Below are 18,475 nucleotides of genomic sequence, written 5' to 3'. Positions count from 1 at the left end.
ACATAAGGGAGGTTTTCATTTAAAGTCCTTAAGGAGAAGCCATCCCTGGACCTAAAATACTGTCTGCCAGACGAATACAAATAACAATCATCCTGTTCTAGATGCAGACCATGGGTGAATAGCAGATAGAATGCACTTGAATAAAATTGCCTTTGTCGTTTAGCTGTGATCTGATGACTGAAATTGGCTTGGAATATAAGGGACCATGCTTCGAGCCTCAGCTCTGTTGCAGACTTGCTGTGTGACCCACAGGCTATCGTTTACCCTCTGGAGATCAGTTTCCCCATCTAGATGATGAAGACAATGAAAACTGTATTGCAACCTCAACGTACGCTGAGATCTAAGAAAAAGCATCTACTGTGGTAAGTTTCTAAAGTATTTTTAACCAGTAATAGAAGCAAGCTTCACAATACCATAACAGGTTGGGTCATACTGGATTGCCATTTGCTTTAATATCTCCATCTGCAACAAGGGGATAATATGGCCCATACAGTCCTCTTTCCTATCAGGATACAGGAATTGGTGGCAGTCACCTTTTTTCGCCTTCTTGTTATACACATTCCTGAGGAATGGGCACAGATTTGAGGAATCCAACTCTGGACAACAGGTTCACATCTCAATCTCGCATGCTCATGGGGCAAAAAACTCAGATTCCTCTGGACTATGAGGCATTATCAGAGATGGGACACACAAGCACCAGAGATTAAGCAAGGAGCCTTGGATAATCTACAACAACCAGCATCTGGTACTTATCACCACTCACTGTACTTTTTCATGATCCCAGAACATTTTAGCACCACACACAGCCAGACTGCAGATACATGAGAAATAGTGTTGCTGCTCTGGAAGGGCAAGACACACTGGCCAAAAGGAAAAACAAACAACAAACCCATATGCTTCTTGATGCCTTCATCATCAAGGTTGCAAGGCTACATCTTGCTAGAGCCAGGGAAACCAAACCATCCACTGCTGATGAGCTGGAATAGCTTGTTAGGCGGCACTGCACGGTCTGGGTTAGAAAGTGAAGGCTATATCCAAAGGAAATTGCATGGGAAAAGTAAGAAGGACAATGGGAGTTGCCCAGCACTGGAATTTGGTCATGGCATTCCAATGATCAGTTATTCAAAGAGATCTTTACGGTAATACCGTAGAATTAAGATAATTCTAAGGCAGTTTTTTTAAAGATAAATTCTGGGTTTTTTTTAGAACCAGATTAACTGATTTTTAAGAGTTACAGTCACTCTTGCCACTAACCTCTAAATGTTTGAAATCCTCAATGTCTTTTGTTCACTTCCTCTGCTTTTACTTTGTTATTGCTTAATAACCCCATTACCTGGCTCTGTAGCCATGCTACATGCATGCCTGCCCCAATGTCATTAACATCTTGTTAGGCTGAGAAAGAAAATGCATGAAGAAATAATTGCATTAAGTGACTCTCAGAGTTTGTAAATTAATCACCATTGTGCATGCCCTTGGATCAGGCTGCCAGAGGCATTAATCATCTAATCTTTGCCTTTCACTTGAGAGCTCTCAATGTTTGCTCCCAGAATTTGGCTGGGCAGCCTAGCATGAAGATACTTTTACAATGCTGTGCCAAGTCTTTTCCCTGGAGGTGGTGATAGCAGGGGAAGTGGGAAAACAGGCGGTAGTAGCATGGATTTCCATGTATTAGGATGAAAATCTGGGAACTGAGCTGTGGCCCAGAGGCCTTTGGGCTCACATTCCACTGGCAGTAGATGAAAAGGAAGGGGCATCTTTGAAAACAAGTATTTATGCAGTCAATCTCAAGGCATAAACCCATGTCCTAATATATACCACAGGCTGGGTAACTTGTAGCAAACAGAAACTTGAAGTGTTGGATTTACTGCATGAAAATACAAGCGTGGCTGAGTTATGCTCCACCACAGGCAAATTTCATGCAGTTGTTCTCATCTCACTCAAGCTGCCATAGCAATCCTAGGTGAGCAGACTGAAGGCTTAGTTTACAAAGACCCCAAGAGACTGACACAATTAGGACTGAAGTTGCCCTGGCTTTAACAGTGATTTATGCAGTGTAAAAGCAAGTGGCAAAAGGCCAGGTTTTGTCAGTTCCACGTGCGGGCTGGGATGTTTGCCTCCTCCAGCTAGTACCAAGGGACACGTTCTGAAGTGTGTGCCTGGCAATAGGCCCAGGGTTTCCCAGTGAGTCTTCTCACTGGGAATTCTGAAGAATATTTAAATTTTCCCCAGAAAGTGGTGAAAAGCAAAGCAAAGGGAATCAGGAATCAGAGCCACAAAATCCTTTTGACTATGTAAGAAGCTCCTGCTCTCAGGCAGGGTACGGTTCATCAAACTACCCTCAGGGTGTGAACTCGCAAGAGTGAATGCCTCATGGCTGTCTCAACAAGATAACACCATCCCCTGATTCCTGGCTGCCATTGCCTAACCCTGGCTTCTCCTCACTGCCACTCTGCAGTGAAGCAGTAGCGCTTGCCTATACATATACAGAATAATAGATAAAAAGACTGAATGCTGACTCAGTAGCTGGAAACAGGAGAAAGAATCAGCTACGTGGAATCATCTGTTCACCATGGACCAAAAGCAAGTAGTCTGCCTATCTCTGCTCAAGAGCTTTTGCTGGGCTCATATCTGGCAGTCAAAGCAAAGGGGCTTTGTTTCTTCCCCTGAAGATCACTCCATCAGTACTTAAAGCATACTAGAAATCCTCTTTTATGCTTTGTGGGCACCATCATACTCTTGTTAAAGACCATGATTCTGAGACATTGTGCATTCTACTTTTAAAATCAATGGGAACTCTTGGTGATCAATAAAGGTGGGCCTTTATTTTGGCAGGAATGACCAGAAGGTAAATAAGCAAGTAAACAGTGGTGACACTTGAGGGGAAGAAGGAAGGGACTGTGCTCAAGGAGCTTGCAAGAGGAACCACATCTGAGCTGGAGACTGCAGAGATGTCAGCCTGCAGAGATGTTAAGTGGTATCATTCCTGGTCAGAAGAGGATGGGAGATAAACATTGCTTAAATACAGATATTTTGGGCAACATTTCATAACTTTAAATGCTTACTGGATGCAAATTGCTAATGTTAAGGGGAGGGTGGGTTCAAGATCACACAGTCAAAGAGGTGTGAGTGGGAGGCATATCTCTGGTGTATATCTTCTGGCAGTAACTCCAGGTACAAAAAAATGGCATTATATGCTGGAAGTATTCATGTATGCAATTTCATTCTCTTTTGGGGAAAAAGGTTTGGCAAAGGCAGCTGTGTATTCCTGATCTGCTGGAGCACTTAAGACTAGCATGCATTACATTCCAAACAAATACAAAGGAGGTCTTGCTACTTACCTGTTGGGTTGGGATAGTTGATTGCTGGAAGAGGAAACAGAAAAACAAGTCAGAACAGGTAGTACTCCCTCAAATCACAAAGTCTGAAAATAAACACATCGAGAAGGGTCATAGATGTTCCTAGCAGCATCTCTGCGAAACAGAAGTGCTTGGTGTCTGCCTTGGTGATGGAAGAAGATGCTCAATGTGAATCAAGCAGTAACAGACCTTAAGAAAACCCCACCCAAGGGGTGATCCCAGGATTGCACAGGGGAACCCTTATGGCAACCCAAGCAGTTTCTGGAGCACCACTGAGATAGCACCCACTAAGATACCAAAGTCTGGTATCAAAGAGGGTCATCAAATTAGTTTGAGACACTGTGGAAGTCTGAGACAACAGCTATGCTGGGGACACCAGATGTCATTCCACAGGACAAGAGGGTTTTGTGAAATCATGCAAACACAGGAGGAGGGGGATCTGTACTTCCTGCTGAAATAGAGGGTCCAAACTTCTGAGGGGAGTAAAGAAATCAGAGGGTTGAGGGAACAGGGGGAGTTGTGAGTTGTTGGGATGCTGGGGAAAGAAGCATGGTCAATGTATACCATCGGGATGATCTGGGATTCAGGTATTGGAGAGACCTACAGGTTTACTAGTGAACTGCGCATTCAACTCTGGAAAGAACCGAAAAAACCCTGAAACCCTCTTACTTTTATGGGCATGTGGCTAATATGCAGTGTCCAGTGACTGTCCTCTAAAATATGCCACCATACCATGGCAAGCTGCAGCCTGGCCTGATGGGGGAAAGGGGCTTTGGGGCTCTCCTGCCCACAGAGTGGAGAGTGGGAGTCAGAACTGCTGAGTGAAGGACAGAAACCCTCAGAGGTCTCTATCTAGTGCTCTGCATTGATGACAACAACCAAAACATGGTTTTTGCTGTGATAAAATGTGATAGCACTGTGCCATCAAAACTTCATAGAGCAGAGAGATCCACCTAAGGGTCACAGGAGACAACATCTAAGCATGCCCATGTCCCTGGGCCTGAGGCTCAGACCTGCTCTTGCAGCCAGGACCGAGGAGGAGACACCTACGTTCCATGTACCGGATGATGCGGGTAGCCATATCTCCAGCCCCAAAGCTGGTGATGGGTGTCAGACGAACTTCATAGCTCTGAGGCACTTTCAGGTTGGGCAAGACATGCTCCAGCAACAGGCCTTTCTCCATTTTCTGCACAGGAATGAAGGTCTGGATGGTGTTTCTCTGAGCCAGCTGCATAGAAAAAGAACCCATAATGTTATGAAAATCCTGAAACTGGAAACTTGAGGGATCCTATCCACTGTCTAACACCCTGTTCCTCCTCTGCCTATACAGACAAGTACACCTGGTTTATTAATAAGATATTCATGCAGAATTACTTTGAAAATTCTCACCTGTGGTACAAACCAGTGATCAGGAGCCTGAGCTCTCCTTGAAGGGAAGACTTGGGGTTGCTCTGACTGGGGGACAACTTGAACTACAAGTCCTAGAGCAACTGCAGGTTGGAACCAATATCTCCAAGAGGGGAGGAATGAACCCAACTCACCTCTATTAGTGCACTGAAATCCTGTGCACACACAGCATGACATTTTGCCAAGATACCTTTCAGTTCACAATCAGTGCTGCAGAATTCATTCATTTGCTGCCTGGCTGCCACGACATTTAATGTAGTTCCTCGCTGGGACCTGTCTACTGACATGCTTCCTCAGCACCCTTCAGAGACCAGAGCAAGGGGTCTAGTTGAAGTCAGTGGATAGGCTCCCTCCTTCTCTGTTGCCAGCTGGAAGGAGCTGAACCTTGCTAGCTGAACATTGTTCAGTTTGCTAAGGCAGTATGGAATTTTCAAGAAAATAATGGGGAAAATACTGTTGTCAAAACCACCACCACTAAAAATGATGAATTACGTGACAGTGAAAATTCCCTGCCACGGTGTCGTGGTTTAAACCCAGTCAGGTAATTCATTCGCTCACTTTCCCCCCCTTTCTTGCCCTCCCCCTGCTCCCGGAGGGACGGAGAGGAGAATCGAAAAGAATGCAACTCCCACGGGTTGAGGTAAGAACAGTTTAGTAACTAAGGTATAACACAAATCACTACTGCTACCACCAATGATAATAATGATAAAGGAAATAACAAGGGAAGAGAATACAACACCTCACTACCAGCCGACCGATAACTCGCCCCCCAAGCCCGACCAAGCTCTGACCGATACCTCCTCCAACCCTGCAGTCTCCCAGCCCTTCCGGCTAACTCCCAGTTACATCCCTGGGCAGGACGTGCTGTGGTATGGAATACCTCTTTGGTCAGTTTGGGTCAGGTGTCCTGTCTCTGCTTCCTCCTGCCTTCCCCTCCTCCCTGGCAGAGCATGAGGCTCACAAAGTCCTCGGCCAAACCAAAACATCATTGTTATCAGCTCTGTTCCCGAGCTGAAAGTCAAAACACTGCACTGCACCAGCTACCAAGGAGGAGAAACATGACTGCTACTGCTGAACCCAGGACACACGGTCATGCTTGCTTGGCGGGGGACGGACAAGAATAAGGACTGCTTTGTGAAGATACAATTTCCTGCCTGTGCAGTGCCTGGATCTTTGTGGCAAGATTTTACTGGAGATGCTGGTCCTGATAAAAAGACCTTCAGCTGGGCTTTCCATGGCCCAGTGTTCACTGTCCCACTGAACTTGAATTTGGTGTCCCACTAAGCATTCCTCTGCCTCCAATGTATCCTCTAGGCTGACAGGTTTCACTGCAAAGGCAATTCTCCTGACAGGCAGCCTCAGTCTTCATCATTAACTCTGAAGTTGCAGGATTATTGGAACAGAGACACAGGAAGGAAGGTTTACAACAAAAAAGTGTGGAGAGTGCGGGCAAGCAGATGGAGTGAGGGCACAGTGAAGACCATCAGCAGCAAGGCAGGGCAGAGGAACAATATAGATGTGCTTGGCAGAAACACTGTACCTAAAAGAGACCTTTGCACCTGAACAGATCAGGGTGCATGTTGTTTGAGGAACTGCTTTCTCCACCCTCCTTGTCCTCCTCCTCCCTTTGGCAAGACAGGTCAGAGGGCTGGGAACTGTTCCGGTGCCTTCCCCTAGCCCAGTGCCTTCCCACAAGGCACCTGGGAGCAGTCCCAGCAGCCAGGACAAGGACAGTGCCTCTGGGAACCAAGCATGAACTTGTCATGGGGATGCTGCCAGAATCCATTCGTACTAACAACGCCCCATCTGCACGCATGCAAGCTGGGTGCTGATCCAATTGGCATGCCTACCCTTCAACCGTCCCATCTGCCAGCCCTCTGCACCACTGCTCTGCCAAGTGGGAGCAGAGCTGGCCCCAGGAACAGCGATCTCAGCTGTGATTATTAGCACCGCATCCCCAGTTATGTGGGAGGAGAGGAGGGGTCACAAGCCTGAAGCAGGAGGCTGGAGTGGTACGGCTCCTGGCATGGGGCATTTTGGGGAGTGGAGAGTGACTGGGGGGGCTGGCAGTAGCTCCTCCCCACAGACTGCCATGCACTGGGGTGTTGGAGAAGGCAGCCAGCAAAGAGGAGGAGGTCAGGAGGCATTTCTCTCATCTAGACATAACCTTTAGAAGAGAAACAAAATGGGTTGTCAGACAGAAGCCTGGAGGTGAGATTCAGACAATGCAAATTCCACCTCAGCTGGGAGTTAGGTGGAATTTGGGTATCTAAAGCCTCTGGGAGCTATGTCAAATCACTTACTCTCCCACATCACCTGATCCAGGACAAACCAAGAAATCAGCCTCCTGTCTGGACTGCAAAGCTCTAGGTCCCCTAATTGAGTCTATCCTAAGGGGCACACGGGTTTAAGCAAATAAATACCTGACTGCCTCACAGGCTTGGCCGGGAAAAAAGAAATTTGTAAAGGCACATACACACCCCCAATGGGTCACAACTGTCCTGCTTCCCAGGAGAGACCTGGATCACCAACAGAAGCTGGGGGCTGGGCCCTGCCATATACCTCCTCTTGGGACAATACTTCAGACTCACCTCTTCTCTCAGCCTGTGTCCTGTCTCTATTCAACCTGCAACTTGGACAGACAGGGCAACTCGCTGCCTTCTGCACATCCTTACTACAGCCCTACAGTCCTGGCATCCAGACAGAACTGGCCCAGGATGTCTTTGCAAAGACTGGCTTTTCTGAGTGAAAAGCAGCATGGGCCAAATGACTCCCCTGGGCTAGCTGCGGTGGTCAGGAGAAAGGGACAGATGCCCTGCCAGCAGAGTTTAAAGGGCATGAAATCAGCACAAGGGAGAAAAAGGGTACAGCTCCAGCCAGCCCTTGCTGTGTGCATGTGGAGCAGGTGCCAGCTTGCAGTCACCAGCACAGGTCCAGCAGACAGAGACATTAAGACCAAGGTTTGGCCCTGCCCCCTCCTCCCTAAACATCCTTTGCCTTGCTGACTGCCAGTAGCAGCTCTGTGCAGACCTGCATGCATCACTCCAGCAGGAATCCGTGTTTTAATCCTCTGCCTTAACAGCCCACAGTGCTCTCATTCTCCTGCTCTGTGTGTCCTCTTCTCCCACACTATCCTGGTATCTTCTTCCCTCCAACTCCTTCTCAGCCTCTTTCCTTCTGATCGTGCTGGCCCAGTGCTCCAGCTTAATATTGCTGCAGTGCAGTTAATAAGGCAGAGGCAGGCGCAGAGGACAGTGAAACACTGGCCACCTTATTAGAGATGCTGAAGCCTCAGTGGAGGATCTTACACAACAAGCTCATTCATCATCAGGCTCAGGATGCTGCCAACGGGACACTGCACAATGCACAGCCTCAGCTCTGCCTTCACCTCTCTTCATTTCCAATAATCAGAAGGAGATGGACAGGGAAAAATAAACCAAAACCACTGTTCCCACCAGCTGCCTGTGAATATCACACAGGTTGCAGAGGGGAGAATGTTCTTGCAGAACAGGGTCACTAAAAACACCTGACAAAGGGTAAAATCAGCCCTGCGTGAGATGTATGTATTCACATGCACAGTTGGAACCTCTTTCCTTTGTTACTTGTAAGCAGTATTAGCAATCAAGAGAGAGAACGCTCTCATGCTTATATGTACTCCAGGACCTGCAAACTAGATGAGTCCTTTCTTGTTCTTGATCATCACATTCTGTTGGTAGGTACTGTCTGCCCAGTCCCTTGTCTTACCATTTGAGCTGCCTCGTGATACATAGGGAATGCTTGTCCCACTGTGGCTGGCTGAGTCTGCTCATTGTCCAGGAACACACACCATGAGTCCCAGAGGGAAAAGCAGGATGCCCTCTGCTTCCATCCCAGTTGGGATGTTGTCACAGCAAAGGGGTCCAAAGTAAGACACATCTACTTTTTCTGTTTATGTAGGCTATTAAAGGAAAAAAGGATGTTGTTTTCAGACCGAACAGTGTTTAGGCCAGTCACATATTAGACAAAGTAAAGCCAAAGAGTATTAATGAATACATCTGCCAATAGTGTTGCAGTCCTGCTCAACAAACAGAACATGGGTTCACAAGACCACAATAACCCACCTGTCCTGTGATTTGGTGTGACTGCGTAGCTACATGTGCGGTCTCACAACTAGCTGTGCATTAGACAGCTGTGCATGCTTTTTTGAGGAAGAAAATAGAAGGAAAACCTGTTTCATCATGAAGCCCCAGGAAACTGTATATTAAAATCATGCAGATTCCCCAGCAAGCTGATCGGAACAAAGGAACTGCTCTGCAGTACTGCTATTCACTATTGCTACTCTTACTTGTCCTGCTTCTTCAGCAACTTCTCAGCTCAGCGCATGAGTGCTAGCTTTGCTTTCCACTGTCTCCCCTCCAAATCCTTTCCACACACACACATGCTCACTTTCTCTCCCTCTTTTCTCAGCCCCGTTCAAATTCCCTTGGCTGCTCCTTCCTGAAGCACAAATGAGATAGGTGTGGCTGCACTCCCCCTTCATCCTCGCCAGCTAACTGCAGATATGGGCAGCTGGGAAAGCTCCCACATCCATCCCCAGCCACGCCAACTGCTCCAAAGGAAGATGAGATGGCAGACAAAGGCAGGCTGGTGTGACACAGCCTTGCACACAGGCTTCCTCCTTCTGACAAGCTCTTCCTTGCTCTTTCTACAGCTCCGCAGAGGAGCACAACGGACAAAGACTGTCTCCAGCACGTAGACAAGTAGGGCATGAGGCTGAGTTGTGTGTAGGTCCCTGCTCCTCCTCTCTCATCTGAGAGTGTCAGGACACTCAGGAGAGTCAGGACACTCAGGCTGCCAGGAGAGCAGCCATGCGTGGGACCAGAAATGGAGAGCCTGGTGGTGAGGGAAGCCCTGGTATCTCAAAAAGATCTGAAAGAAGCATGGGGCAAAAATGTTGACAAAATAATCATCAACTGCCCATGCAGCTGGCAAGCTGCAATCTTCAAGCAGCCAGCAATTAAGAAGGCCTTCAAAGCTCAGTGCCCTGTTAGCAGTAAATGCAAGGGCATCCATCTCTCATCTGCCCAGGAGAACAGTCAAGTCTCAGCCAAGTACCCAGTTTCTCGTCAGGCATAGATATGCCTGTTTAGTATGGCCCAGGAGCCAGGAGAAGGTGACAACAGCAGGAAGGCACTTTTCCTCTGACAGACAGTATCACTCAGGGTGTGAAAGAGCCCCCCATTTTTGTCAGTTCAGCCTGTTTGCCGAGTCTTAGACACATTATATTGCTCTGCCCTAGAGTGCTACAGGTAGCATCTCACATCAGGCTTCCCCTGTGGCTGCGATTGCCATGAACTCTCCTCGAAAAGTCCAACTAAAACACAGATATTCCCTTCCAAAGTGAGGGAACAAACTGTTATCCTGAACATGATGGGACTGGCAGTGTCTGTGGCCTTAAACTAGTGACAGCAAGGAAAGATACTCCCAAGCACCCCATCCTAGGGACTGGAAGGGGCTGAGCTTTGTTATGGTGCTGGTCACAACTCCTGGAATGAACATGGGGCTCTGTAATGCAAGATACCCTGCAACCTCAGCAAATATGGCTTGTCCTCAATTTCTGCCCCAACTGCACCTCCAAAGCTACAGGATGCCTTGCAGAAAGGTAGCTTCAAAGAGTTTAGATGCCATGGACATCTTAAAAAAGCTGAAATGATGATGACAGGATTTGTGTGTGCCAGAGTTTACAGTGCCAAACATGGAGAGTAAGTTAACCAAGGGCCAGACCCTTTGTCCACTGCCGGAGAACAAGGGCCCAGGAGATGAGTTCCATAGGTAGAAATAAGATCATTGCAAATTTCTGAGGAAAACAGGAATGAAAAATGCCCTGAAATAGAGGCAGGAGGAAGGTGGGGACAGAGAATTTTAGGAACTTCTCCTGAACATAAGGCTCCAATATTTTCCACAATGATAGAAAAATATGCCATTAATCCGGCCATTCATTTCCACTTCTTTCCATTCACTTTCTGACACTTAACAATGGATCATGATTCTGGTCCTTGATGTCACCTTGGCACCGCAGGGTGGAGCACAGGAGGATGGTTTGTCTTTGACATTGCAGTTGAGCACCACAGATTCGATTCTTGCTGTCTGTATTTTGGCAAAGGGATAAACCCTCTTTGCACTGGCAGCTCCCTCCTATCCTCCAGCGGTTCAGAGAAGAAAAAGCATGGCCATGATCAGGAAGACAGCAGGGGAAATACAATCCTGACTGACAGAGCCCAGTCCCCTGTCACCACAGGGGCTACCTCTACTTACTCATTTTATGAATGTACCACATCCCGCCTTTAAAGCTGTTCCTGTTGGGCCTCCTCATCCTGCTGGACCAGAGCCTGACCACCCTAATGTTCTCATTTCCAGCCTGAATTTACCCACAAGCAGCTTGTACCCAGTTGATCTAGTGCCAGTATTGTCCTTTAGCTTAAATGGGTCTTTTTCCTCCCTGCTGCTTGAACCCCTGATGTTTTATAGCCAGCAATCACACCACCTCTCAGCCTTTGCTTTGCTAGGCTAAGAAAGCTGAGCACTCTGTACCTCCTCTTGCCACACAGACTCTCGCTTTCCCTGAGCTGCTGTATCCTTTACTGCATGATCCCACTTGCTGGAGTTCAGTATCCCAGACCTGCACATACAATGTGGTAGCACTTCTCCACTTTGCCTGAAAGCACCTCAGGTTTCACCTAGGAGTACATTTGCCCTTTCTCACACCTGCATTTTACCAGCAGCTTCTTGAAGTCAACTCACTCATCCTCCACTTCAGTCATTTTCCACTGATGAGCTCTCAGCCTGTAGCAGATTCCTCTGATAGCACTCTCCACATATATGACCTTGCATTTGTACCACTGCGTTTCATCCCACCTGAACCACTCAAGTAGTTTTCCATCTTTCAGGTCTTCCTTATGATATCCTGGTCCTTCACTGAAGTGGCATTGCCACCCAACCTGGTGTCAGCTGTACAAAATCGCAGCAGTACAATCCTAACAGTGAATTCTGATTTAACTGGCTGGTATCAGCCATGGGGAAGATGCCTGCCCACTCTGGAAAAGCCACTTGGGTAATTTTTGGGTAGTGGAGAAATTTGGCCTGAATACAAAGACAGTCACTGCGATGTTTCTTTATTATCTCTCATCAAACTTCCTGTGCCTGTCAGGTTGGATTAAAACACTTCCCTAGGTTAGTACTTCATCACTACCTTAAATGGAAATAATGTTAAGCATTTACAGCATTTATTAAAGGACTAGGGTAAGTTTAAACTTTGATTTATTTCATTTTCCTTGCTTGATAACCATTACTCATTAAGGGTTTCCAGAGCAAATAATCACATTGCAAATATAAAGTTAGCATTTGCTAGAGAAGCACACCAGCGAACTGCAATTCATGCCTGTGTTGTTCATCAGTCAAGCACACAGGTTCACATCCTGGGGTTAAGCAAGCAGGGACAGCCAAAGCAAATCCATTATTCAGTTTAAATGAGGAGCTCTGGAAGCTTTTTGTCCTAAACTGTCCTTATCAGGAGGCTCCATTTCCGGGCTGAAACATCTCCAAAGAGAGAAGCAACTGTGACCTTCAGTATCTACTGAGAACAGCTGGAGCCATCTAAGCCAGGAAACAGTCTCTTTCTCTTGCACATATAATCAGCTGCCCATCCTCATTAGGTGCCAAGAGCAGCAGTTTACAGCTTCCCACAGAAGCCAAATTGGTGCTGTCATGAATTACAGTAAGTGCTTGTTCCGCACTCCTTGATAATGTCTTCCACTAGGGGCTGATCAGAAGGCAATATGTATTTTATTAGCATATGTTTCCTGCTCTAAGAACGGAACTAATCTTCACTTTGTCAGGGAGACAGTCATGTAAAAACCTTAACTGAGGCACAGTATGACTGTCAACTTCACAATCCATAGGCCTACTGGGGCACTGCAAGGCTGCACATCCTGATGAGGAGGAGCCTAGGAGTTAGAGAAGAAAACGGGGAAACTAGCACCTGAATTTGGTGATGGGTGGGAAGGGAGGGAGAGCCACACACTCCCCAGGTTGTGCAAGCAGCTTATATTGCTATCACTGTGGTTGGTACTGAGCTAGACAGGTTACGTGTATGTTTAGCTATGTTTGTTATCTCTCTCCTACTGTCTCACAGCCGTATCTTCGATCCTGAAGGCACATGTGGTCCTTCTGTTCAGACTGGAAGCTCTGTATTGCTGCTGCAAGATCTTCGCTGTTCTTGACTATGCCCTGCAAAGCCCGAAATCATCTCTCTGTCTGCAGCATGGGCATAAACTGAATAAGGGATAATATCCCCCATGTTCCTCCACAGCCCCCTCCTGTAAAGAGCAATAGTCTCTTTTGAGCCTTATATGTGAAAATTGGCACTGCTTGGTGTCTTACTGGATCCAAGTTTATACCCATCCCTAATCTCAGTGAGCCCAGTCTCCTCTTCCATTCATTTCCTTGCACCGGACATGACTAGTACATGTCTATGCACACACTCTCAGCACTTCTTGCTCCAAGAAGAAAGAACAATCTGGCCCAAGTTTGCCCATCTGCAATTAGGTTGAGCTCTGAGCCATTTTGTCTATAATATGGTTGTAACTTACCAAGGGAGAGATGCTCCAACAACCAACAGGAGTTGCCATCTCCCAGGCTTCTTTTCTTGGGCTCTCTACAGGCCCCGGCAGAGTCCTCTGTTAGGGCCCCTTTACTCTCAAAAACAAGTAACAAAGGATGGGCTATTGCTTACTAGAGCAGAAATAGCCTTTGTGTTGGATTCTGGACTTCCCAGCCTGGTAAGTACAATGAAAGTATATAGTAAGCATCCTTCCAGAGCCCATAGGCCACCACTGACTGAATCACACTTGCAGTCCTGCCTCTAGTAAAGAAGAGGCAGGCAGCACAGCACATACAGAGAGAGACATAAAGCCTTTCATGTTGCTTCATGAAGCAACATGTGCATATCACTGCTAGTGCAGGCAGCATGACTGCGTACGTTTCATTTCTTTATGAAACACAGTCAAAACATCTATCTAGTGCCTACTCCTGTCTGTTTGTCACTAGCTGCGCGATAGACTACATCTCTTCCAAACCCTTCCCCCCTCACACTCTCTCCTCTTATCTCCAACATGTTCTAGGAAGTGAGAGCCTGGGAAAAAAAACCACAAAACCAAGAACAAAAGCCATAAAGGAAACAGAAACAAAAGAAAGAAGAGGTGGAAAATAGGAGGGGGATCAGGGAAGGAGAAGAAGGTGCACAAAGAAAAGACTCTGAGGCAGTAGGAGGAACATGGGCTGACTACTGAAACAACAGATGAGCAGAGTAAACAGGAGGAAACTGCATCAGAGCCTATCAATAGTGACTCTCAGAAAAACTCAATAACTAGCATGTATCCCTTGAAGCCAGTGAAGGAGTGTGGATAAGAGATGCAGAAGAAGGACTTACTTTTATCTTTGATGCCTGGAAAGCATTTTTCATCCTGTGCACAGCTTTGTAAAACACAAGCCAACAGCCTGCTGGATACGAACAAGCACAATGGTGTGAAAGCATCTCAAGCCTGCAAGGCTGATATGAGGGGTATATTGGTTGGGGAAATGTGATTATCTCTTCCCTCACATTCTCCTTACCCTGAACAATGGTGATAGGAGCTAGAGATAGATGAGATTTTGCTACTAGATGTGTTTTAAGATCATATGAGCCTTTCCAGTGATAGAATTTGTACTGTTCTTCTCAGGCACTGTAACTATTCTAAAACAGAGTCTAAAAGAGCTAGGACTGGGAAAACAGTTCATAATTATTCCCTTGTACTAGGCAACATAAAAAATATCTTGCTTTCTCTCTTGCACAGTCAAGTACTTGAATTGCACGAGGAGCAGTACTTACAAGAAGCAAATGTTGAGACAAAATCATAGCTGCAAGGTGCCTTATGAATAGCAAGCCACCTTGTAGAACTTTCAGCTGTCCTGTTTTGGGCAGGCTACCTTATGTGTTGGGTCTGGCTGAGATGGAGTTAATTTTCACCATAGCAGCCCTCATAGTGCTGTGCTTTGTAGCTCCATAGGTGCTGATAACACACCAATGTTTTGGCTACTGCTGAGCAGTGCTCGCACAGCATCAAGGCTCTCTCCAACATTCCCTCCCCACCAGTAGGCTGGGAGTGAGCAAGATCCTGGGAGGGGATACAACCAGCACAGCTGTCCCAAACTGACAAAAGGGATATTCCATACCATATGATGCTTGTTCAGCAATAAAAGCTATAAGAAAGGTGGGATGTGGGGGGTGGAGGTGGGGTATGACATTTGTTATTACAGTATTTGTCTTCTGGAGCAACTGCTATGTGTACTGAAGCCTAATTCATGGGAGGTAGCTGGACATGGGAAGTAGAGAATAAGTATTTTGTTTTCCTTTGCTTCTGTGTATGGTCTTTACTTTTGCTTTATTAAACTGCCTTTATCTTGATCCAGAGTTTTTTTTTTCCTCCATCTTATTTTCTCCACACCCCATCCTGCTGGGGAAGGGAGTGATAGAGCAGCTTGGTGGGCACCTGGCATCCAGACAGGGTCAACCCCACACACCTTACTTTGGATAATCAGAGGTGAGAAATGGTACCCTGAGACCAAGGCATCACTAACCTGTCACTGTGCATATTACCAATTTTCCCAACCAACTGATAACAAATGATCTGTGGACCAGGGATAACCAGCTCAAGAATAAACATGAATCACACTGAAGAGCAATTTATGAATATAAAAAAAAACAGAATTAGTCAGACTAATTCACTAGTTAGGCATCGTTTGCTAAGCTTTCACAGGCAAAGGGAAGTCTCAATTGGAGATGTTAGACCTTAAGGAGGACACCTCATTCCATGGCTCCCAACCATTTCCACTGAACTCACCAGACTCATCAGTGCTGGTCAGACCTGTGTCAAGTTTCCCTGGCCAGCCTTGTAGAAATCACTCAGATCAGGGCTAACAACCATGGCTGGGCAGACACATCTGCCTGAAGTGAGCTATGGCCAGGAGGAAACTCCCTTCCTTTGCTCTGCTGTTGCTGACTTAGCCAGTACAGAATACATACACAAAATGTGGAAAAAGCTCCTTGTTTCCCACCCCACCAAACATCCAGCTGTCCTGGTGTCTTCCCTTACAGCACAGGTAAAGAGGACCTTGTTGTAGCAGCTGGTCTCATTGACACATCATCCCCCGTGACAGATTACTAGGGATGAAAACAGAAATGGCTCAAAGTGCTGTCAGCGGCAGTGACTGATGTTCTGTCCCATTGTCAGGCAGCTGAGCACATCTGAGTCAGGATCCTGCCCTCTCCACTCCCAAACGCCTGTGGCAAAGTTGCTGCTTTACCCCCAGGTCCTGCACAGAAATCCCATTAAGCTTCAAGCACAGCTTGTCCATCAAATGCTATTGATCAGCCAGCTCTCCTTCCACCAGTGTGTGCCACTCAATCCCACCGCAAGTTCCAAATCTCTCTTCCTCTGGCAGCCTAAAAAGGCAGTCTCACCTCTCCCTTCTCTTGTTTTCCCTGGCTTTGCATCATGACGGCTGCTCAAACCATCCATCAAGCACACCTGCTGACACACTGGCTTCTTTCTGCATTCTTTTCTACCTCTCTCAGGGCTGAGTTCTGCACAGCACCACACATGCCACTGGCACAACTGAAGGCAATAGACATGAGAGCAAAAATGTAATCTGCCTATTCTCACTGCCTGAACAAATGTTGAAATAAAGGAGAAAAAAAAAAAGGCATCAGTGGAGGAGATGGGAGAGTTAGACCTGAAAAAAACACCTTTTCCTACTACAGAGGACGGCTCAGCAGGTAGGCGGAATTGCGTTGATTTGACGTTGTCCCATACGACAGCAGCCTGTGATCAGACATCAAACTGGCAGCCAAGGTAAGCAGAAAAGAAGACAGGACTAAAGCAGCTTTCTGACAGATGTGGCTCATAAGCCATTTTACAACAGAAGGTGTACTTTGAGATTCAGTTCTGGGCAAACAGTGAGAGGCCAAGTCACCGTAATCCCTCTAACACCTGTGAAAGGAACAGTGCAGCCTATATCAAGTGAAATGATGGACGATAAAGGGATGTGCCATTTGTCCCATCCTGCAACTGTTTTTATCCATGCAACACCTTACATGCAGCCAGGGCCACCACCTGCTGCTTTATGGGAAGTCATAGTCCCTTCCTCACTGCAAACTGCCAGGACTGTTATATTCTAACAGGAAGGTGGAAAGGGAAGGGGACTTGCCCATCCTGTTGCATGTGCTGCCGACCGGGACTTCAAACTGGGCTGTGCAGCTAAGCAGCCTCTCAGCAGGAGGATGTGGCTGTGGCACCACAAGCTCTTTTCCTTTTACCAGGTAACACCAGGCCACATTGTACCACAGGTCACATTTTATCTGGAGGTGAACGGGTCCCTCCCTACTTTACAAGCCACAAGTTCATCCTTTAAGCTTTCATCTTTGAGTACAAAAAGGACTTAGGAGGACAGCCCTGACTGCTTTTTAGCTCCCGCAGTGTGTCCCAGCTGAAAACCCCTTTGCAACACTAGCAGGGGGAAACACAGGATAAGCCATTGGAGTTCCGGTGCCCCAGGGAGTCTCGGGATGAAGGCTATGGATCCAAGCCTGTCACAGCCCTCCTGAGGCAGTTACCTTGGTGATGGCAGCGTTGCCCAGACAGCATGTAATCCCCCGAAGCCAGCAGAATGTTAGCCTAGTTGTTTGTAAGGTGAGTTCTGCCACCCCTGCCTGCCTTGTGCAGAGCTGCCTGCTTCCCTTGCCCTCGGCAGCCCCCCAGCCCCAAGTGCAGCCCTCAGGCACATCCCCAAGGCACTGGCTCTCCATTTCCCAAGAACCTTTGCCTGAAGCCACAGTTGCATCCTCAGAAGAAAAGGGATTTTGTTCACTTCCCAGAGCACAGGGCTAGGCTGCCGCAAAGACCACCACCTGCTCGAGTACATTTCTTTTCTGTTTTCATAGCCTTTCCTAACCTGGGATCCAATAAACAAATGGGTTTATAGAATCATAGAATGATTTGGGTTAGAAAGGACCTTAAGGTCATCTAGTTCCAACCCCACTGCCATGGACAGGGATGCCTTCCACTAGACCAAGTTGCCCAAGACTCTGAACCAGGACTTGAACACTTCCAGGGATGGAGCATTCACCGCTTGTTTGGGGAACCTGTTCCAATACATCACCACCCTCACAATAAAGAACTTCTTCCTTATATGTAACCTGGATCTCCCCTGCTTAAGTTTTAATCTGTTACCCCTTGTCTTACCTCTACAGCCCCTGATGAAGAGTCCCTCTCCAGCATCCTTGCAGGTCCCCTTCAGATACTGGAGGGCTGCTATGAGGTCTACACACAGCCTTCTTCAGGCTGAACAGCTCAAATTTTCTTGGCCTGTCTGCATACGGGAGGCGCTCCATTCTCCTTATCATTCTCATGGCCTCCTCTGGACTTATGATATTGAGGCAGACAAAGCAGTAATGCATGCCTCTGTCTTGGCTTTATACTTTACTCCAGACACTGGTTACTGATAGGAGGAGACAAGCTTTGGGACTGGATGTTCTCATTCCTCATGAGCTGGGTGGATTAGCTTGTTCTAGAAGTTTGTTCTACCCTAGCTGCCCAAACCCACTGTTTAATTTGTCAGAGGGTTTCTTACAAGCATTG

The 18,475-nt window shown here is 47.0% G+C and overlaps 1 protein-coding gene across 3 annotated transcripts in view; it reads right to left on the bottom strand.

Moving 5' to 3' along the window:
* The window catches only part of MDGA1 (MAM domain containing glycosylphosphatidylinositol anchor 1), a 152,706-nt gene that overhangs the window by 29,895 nt on the left and 104,336 nt on the right, over positions 1-18,475 (bottom strand). For 2 of the 3 annotated variants that reach the window (XM_061470920.1, XM_061470918.1), the window contains exons 11-12: positions 4,407-4,584; positions 3,339-3,362 (exon numbers count right to left, since the gene is read on the bottom strand). In XM_061470920.1, the coding sequence (XP_061326904.1) occupies positions 3,339-3,362; positions 4,407-4,584 (202 nt within the window). Of the gene's footprint in view, positions 1-3,338; positions 3,363-4,369; positions 4,585-18,475 lie in introns of all 3 variants that reach the window. The other variant, XM_061470919.1, reaches the window with a different exon arrangement.

This window comes from Pezoporus flaviventris, unplaced genomic scaffold (genome assembly GCF_033815535.1).
Source record: "Pezoporus flaviventris isolate CSIRO_AGI_PZ_B2104156 unplaced genomic scaffold, CSIRO_AGI_Pfla_v1 ptg000066l, whole genome shotgun sequence".
Taxonomy (NCBI): Eukaryota; Metazoa; Chordata; class Aves; order Psittaciformes; family Psittacidae; genus Pezoporus; species Pezoporus flaviventris.
Note: the sequence above shows the minus strand (reverse complement) of the source record. Positions and strands in the feature narration are given on the sequence as shown.